Source organism: Nerophis ophidion, linkage group LG08 (assembly GCF_033978795.1).
Source record: "Nerophis ophidion isolate RoL-2023_Sa linkage group LG08, RoL_Noph_v1.0, whole genome shotgun sequence".
In the NCBI taxonomy this organism is placed as follows: domain Eukaryota; kingdom Metazoa; phylum Chordata; class Actinopteri; order Syngnathiformes; family Syngnathidae; genus Nerophis; species Nerophis ophidion.
The window spans coordinates 14,530,435-14,536,875 of NC_084618.1; the positions used below are offsets into that span (position 1 = coordinate 14,530,435).

Sequence of the window (6,441 nt, forward strand, 5' to 3'; positions counted from 1 at the left end):
TCATCAAAGTAAAAGATATAAACAGAAAGCAGTCTTGCATGGAGATGTTCCCAACATGGTTTTAACTTCGAGCACTGAGGAGTGCTCGAGTGAAACATAAATAGACCTATGTTGATTGGCAGCAGCTGAGGACCGCTGCCAATCAACGGCGAGTGTGACAAAAACAGTGCTCAGCGGAGTAAACAGGAAGTATGACAAAATAAGAGCACTGAACAGGAAATAAAGTACAAAACACGAAAAACTATCAGAAAGTAAGTGACAGATCGTTACAGGACCTCCCCCTCAAGGAACAGATACCAGATGTTCCCTGGAAAAGAAAAATGGAAAAAAATGTCCACAAAGTAAGGGAGGATGGAAGGAGGATTTGGTGGAAGGTCGCCAAACCTCGTGTCCCCGCAGCCAGCGAGGGAAAGTCAGGTGGCGACGGCGCGTAGAGCGCCGCTGGAACTGGCGGGGCGGGCGGCCACGGAACAGCCACATCATTGGCCGAAAAAGAGACGAGTGCATCCCGCGAGGAGGACGCCCAGGGCACGGCCACATCCGCGGCTGACGTGGAGGCGGGCGCGCTGGAGCAGGCCCGGAGACAGCAGACAAAGCGGCGGGGGCTGCAGCCAAAACAGATACCTCTGCAGGAGGCGGCTGAGGAGCCGATGTTGGTGCCGGCGTGGAAGCGGCAGACGTCATCAACGGCGTGGAAGCGGCAGACGTCATCGGCGGCGTGGAAGCGGCAGACGTCATCGGCGGCGTCGAAGCGGCAGACGTCATCGGCGGCGTCGAAGCGGCAGACGTCATCGGCGGCGTCGAAGCGGCAGACGTCATCGGCGGCGTCGAAGCGGCAGACGTCATCGGCGGCGTGAAAGCGGCAGACGTCATCGGCGGCGTGAAAGCGGCAGACGTCATCGGCGGCGTGAAAGCGGCAGACGTCATCGGCGGCGTGAAAGCGGCAGACGTCATCGGCGGCGTGAAAGCGGCAGACGTCATCGGCGGCGTGAAAGCGGCAGACGTCATCGGCGGCGTGAAAGCGGCAGACGTCATCGGCGGCGTGAAAGCGGCAGACGTCATCGGCGGCGTGAAAGCGGCAGACGTCATCGGCGGCGTGATTGTTGCAGATGTCATCGGCGGCGTGAAAGCGGCAGATGACGCCGGGCGAGGAGCAGCAAATGCTGGCCGAGGAATAGCGGATGCCGGCGGTGACGAAGCCCGGCGTGGTGCTGCTCTTGGCGGCGTTGGGGCTCGGCGTGGAGCCGGCGTTGGGGCTCGGCGTGGAGCCGGCGTTGGGGCTCGGCGTGGAGCCGGCGTTGGGGCTCGGCGTGGAGCCGGCGTTGGGGCTCGGCGTGGAGCCGGCGTTGGGGCTCGGCGTGGAGCCGGCGTTGGGGCTCGGCGTGGAGCCGGCGTTGGGGCTCGGCGTGGAGCCGGCGTTGGGGCTCGGCGTGGAGCCGGCGTTGGGGCTAGGCGTGGAGCCGGCGTTGGAGCTGTGCGAAAGCCCGCTAGGGACGTAGATGTCTCCGTGGAAGGAGACGCTGGCGGGGATGACAGCGGCGGACGTGCCGGTCGGAGAGCCGCAGTCGGCGACGGAGCCGCAGGAGCCGCGAGACGTGAAGGAGGAGGCGGGCGCGCCGGTCGGTGAGCCGTAGCCGGCAGCGTTGCCGAGAGGAAGGATGGCGGCGGAGGACGCGCCGGTCGGAGAGCCGTAGCCGGTAGCGTTGCCGCGGGAGCCGCGAGGCATGCAGGAAGTGGCGGACGTGCTGGTCGGAGAGCCGTAGCCAGCCGTTGAGCCGAGAGGAAAGATGGCGGCGGGGGACGCGCCGGTCGGAGAGCCGAAGCCGGTGGCGTTGCCGCGGGGAGAGGGTCCGCGTCTGTAGGCTGGGACCGCACAAACCTGGCCTTCAAGTCCTCCAGGAATTGTGCGGTCCAGAACGTCGGCTGAGGATTGCCGACAGGGATTCTCGCGAGGTCACAATTTTCTGGCTCGAAGTTACTGTTGGGATGTCGCATGGCTGCAGTTGTGTGACCTCAAGTATGCAAAAATCCAGGCGAGCAGAAAGCCGGTAAGATGATTTTAATTTCATCAAAGTAAAAGATATAAACAGAAAGCAGTCTTGCATGGAGATGTTCCCAACATGGTTTTAACTTCGAGCACTGAGGAGTGCTCGAGTGAAACATAAATAGACCTATGTTGATTGGCAGCAGCTGAGGACCGCTGCCAATCAACGGCGAGTGTGACAAAAACAGTGCTCAGCGGAGTAAACAGGAAGTATGACAAAATAAGAGCACTGAACAGGAAATAAAGTACAAAACACGAAAAACTATCAGAAAGTAAGTGACAGATCGTTACACACTGGGTAATTAGGGTTTAATCAAGGCTCGAACATTTCTGTCCTATCAAAAATACAATTTTAAGGACCACTCACTATTGCGTAAAGAGCTTTCACTTCCTGTGTACATGATATATATTATAATTATTTTAGATGACTCTATAACTGTTCCCTCCACCAACTCCAACATGCTTTTTAATGATAATTTTTAAGCATTTTCACAATGACATGTCCAATCAAAAATCAATCTTTTTGTAACTCTTTTTAAATTCGAAGATATTTTTGCAACTTTTTAAGTCTTTCTTTAGAGAATTTCTATTCCTTGAAACCAGCAAGAGACAAGCACATTTGTTTCAAATTTGTTTGTACACAAGGATGTTTAAAATCATACGGCTATCTGTGGTTCTCGCCTTCAGACGTGAACACAAATAACATTTGTATGTCCTTCAGAAGAACTTTATTTCTAGCTTTGAACATCACTAATAGAGTATGCAATTCTACAATGTATTTTAGATTTAATAATCCTGACCGAATGAAGAGTGGATTTGTCTCTATATCCTACTGTAAATATGATACAAATTACTATTTTCTGTGAAAGAAATAATGGCATTATTTTGCTGTGATATGTAGTTCCCCATATTTCTGCACAATAATAAAAAAATAAGGTATTATGCAGAGATAAAACAAAATATGTATGCTATGTTGTCCATATAACAAGTCAGCTATGACAATATATAAAATAGAGTTGATTTTTTTTCAATGTAATAAATACGATTTCAGTTTAAAATATGTTATTGTTCCGAAACTTACAAAAAAAATACAGAGTCGTGTCAAAGTGTACTAAAGAAGGCACTTCACTGTTCAAAACAAGAGGTATGACGTCAAGATTAGGTGGTAGCTAATCAGAAAATAGCGTTGCCGCAGTCAAATTTGCATGTAAGCGTCGATAAGTACGTTGTCTTGCACTTGATGGTACAGACTCGTTGTCCTCCAACACTATGCCTGAGCCAGCTAAGTCCGCGCCCAAGAAGGGCTCCAAGAAAGCCGTCACCAAGGCTGCCGGCAAAGGCAAGCGCAGAAAGACAAGGAAGGAGAGCTACGCCATCTATGTGTACAAGGTCCTGAAACAGGTCCACCCCGACACCGGCATCTCGTCCAAGGCCATGAGCATCATGAACTCCTTCGTCAACGACATCTTCGAGCGCATCGCCTCCGAGGCGTCTCGTCTGGCTCACTACAACAAGAGATCCACCATCTCTTCCAGGGAGATCCAGACCGCCGTCCGCCTCCTGCTGCCGGGTGAGCTGGCCAAGCACGCCGTGTCTGAGGGCACCAAGGCCGTCACCAAGTACACCAGCTCCAAGTAAAAATCAAACATCCATGTGAACTCAACATAAAAAGGCTCTTTTAAGAGCCACTCACTCCTCCTTGAGAGCACACCTCCTTGATATACTTAAATTAGGTCCTATACACCAGTGGTCCCCAAACACCGATTCGTACCGGCGTAGAACTTTTTTTTAAATAAATTTTTATTAAAAAAAAAATATATAATAAAATCAACATAAAATTACAATTTACACTTACAATTAGTGCACTTACCACAAAAACCTCCCTTTTTCATGACAAAAACGTCCCTTTTTTATGGCCGCGGGACAAATTATTAAGCGTTGACTGGTCCGCGGATACAAAAAGGTTGGGGACCATTGCTATGCACCATGAGATCGTCTCAGTGATACAGTTGACAGGAAATACGACCCATTCCGTATTGGGTCCATTGGATATACATATATGAATGAAATAGGTTTATCCCGGTCATATAATCAACCATCAACCCTTTAGTGCACGGGTGTCAAACTCTGGCCCGTTAATTTGGCCCTTGAGGCAATATCAAATTAACATTAGATCTGGCCCGCCGGTACTATACAGCGGTAGAACCGCTTTAACACTGCATTTACCACTAATACTCGTACTTGCCAACCATCCAGATTTTCCCGGGAGACTCCTGAAGTTCAATGCCATCCATCCATCCATCATCTTCCGCTTATCCGAGGTCGGGTCGCGGGGGCAACAGCCTAAGCAGGGAAACCCAGACTTCCCTCTCCCCAGCCACTTCGTCTAGCTCTTCCCGGGGGATCCCGAGGCGTTCCCAGGCCAGCCGGGAGACATAGTCTTCCCAACGTGTCCTGGGTCTTCCCCGTGGCCTCCTACCGGTTGGACGTGCCCTAAACACCTCCCTAGGGAGGCGTTCGGGTGGCATCCTGACCAGATGCCCGAACCACCTCATCTGGCTCCTCTCGATGTGAAGGAGCAGCGGCTTTACTTTGAGTCCCTCCCGGATGGCAGAGCTTCTCACCCTATCTCTAAGGGAGAGCCCCGCCACACGGCGGAGGAAACTCATTTCGGCCGCTTGTACCCGTGATCTTATCCTTTCGGTCATGACCCAAAGCTCATGACCATAGGTGAGGATGGGAACGTAGATCGACCGGTAAATTGAGAGTTTTGCCTTCCGGCTCAGCTCCTTCTTCACCACAACGGATCGGTACAACGTCCGCATTACTGAAGATGCCGCACCGATCCGCCTGTCGATCTCACGATCCACTCTTCCCCCACTCGTGAACAAGACTCCTAGGTACTTGAACTCCTCCACTTGGGGCAGGGTCTCCTCCCCAACCCGGAGATGGCACTTCACCCTTTTCCGGGCGAGAACCATGGACTCGGACTTGGAGGTGCTGATTCTCATTCCGGTCGCTTCACACTCGGCTGCAAACCGATCCAGCGAGAGCTGAAGATCCCGGTCAGATGAAGCCATCAGGACCACATCATCTGCAAAAAGCAGAGACCTAATCCTGCGGTTACCAAACCGGAACCCCTCAACGCCTTGACTGCGCCTAGAAATTCTGTCCATAAAAGTTATGAACAGAATCGGTGACAAAGGACAGCCTTGGCGGAGTCCAACCCTCACTGGAAATGTGTCCGACTTACTGCCAGCAATGCGGACCAAGCTCTGGCACTGATCGTACAGGGAACGGACCGCCACAATAAGACAGTCCGATACCCCATATTCTCTGAGCACTCCCCACAGGACTTCCCGAGGGACACGGTCGAATGCCTTCTCCAAGTCCACAAAGCACATGTAGACTGGTTGGGCAAACTCCCATTCACCCTCAAGAACCCTGCCGAGAGTATAGAGATGGTCCACAGTTCCACGACCAGGACGAAAACCACACTGTTCCTCCTGAATCCGAGGTTCGACTATCCGACGTAGCCTCCTCTCCAGTACACCTGAATAAACCTTACCGGGAAGGCTGAGGAGTGTGATCCCACGATAGTTGGAACACACCCTCCGGTCCCCCTTCTTAAAGAGAGGAACCTATTTCTGGGGCTGAAGTCGCTGAGGTAGTTAAAAAGCTCCTCGGTGGCAAGGCCCCAGGGGTGGACGAGATCCGCCCGGAGTTCCTTAAGGCTCTGGATGCTGTGGGGCTGTCTTAGTTGACAAGACTTTGCAGCATCGCGTGGACATCGGGGGCGGTACCTCTGGATTGGCAGATCGGGGAAGTTCAATGCCTTACCCAAAAATCTCCCAGGGCAACCATTCTCCTGAATTTCTCCCGATTCTCCCAATATTGGGGGCGTTCTCTAAAGGCACTGCCTTTAACGTTCTCTTCAAACAGTGTGGAAAAAGTTAATGTTGATATTTACCTTAGAAGACTGCAAATAGAAAAGAGGCATTACATTTTTGCATTTCAATTTTATTTAATATAGCATCAATGTTTTTTGTTTGTTTTTTGAAAGTTGATTTTGTACCATTAAGTTGTATAAGCGTTGCTTGTTCCATATTCAGTGTTAAAGCAAATCAGTGTAGCAAACTGAGCAATATTTGACGTTTTATTCATGCAGTTTCTCTTACTACTTCAAGGCTTGAATGTTTGATTCATTAATTATTATTTTATTTACAAATGTATTATTAGCCTGTGGAAAGTTTATTTTGATATAAGCATCGCTTTTACAATATTCAATGCAAAACTTGTTTGTGTCCCTATTAAAAGGTTCATTTGTTCAACCTTGGCCCGCTGCGTTGTTCAATTTTAAATTTTGGCCCACTCTGTATTTGAGTTTGACACCCCTG

General features: G+C 50.8%; 1 protein-coding gene across 1 annotated transcript; it reads left to right on the forward strand.

The window, feature by feature from the left end:
• Window positions 1-3,301: 3,301 nt before the first annotated feature.
• LOC133557366 (histone H2B 1/2) lies at window positions 3,302-3,807 on the forward strand. The gene has a single exon (XM_061907769.1). It carries the CDS (start codon window positions 3,314-3,316, stop codon window positions 3,680-3,682), a length of 369 nt encoding a protein of 122 aa, XP_061763753.1. The 5' UTR covers window positions 3,302-3,313; the 3' UTR covers window positions 3,683-3,807.
• The last annotated feature ends 2,634 nt before the right edge of the window (window positions 3,808-6,441 follow it).

Coding starts and splice junctions, on each gene's coding strand:
- LOC133557366 (XM_061907769.1), top strand. CDS start 3,314: ATGCCTGAGCCAGCTAAGTCCGCGCCCAAGAAGGGCTCCAAGAAAGCC.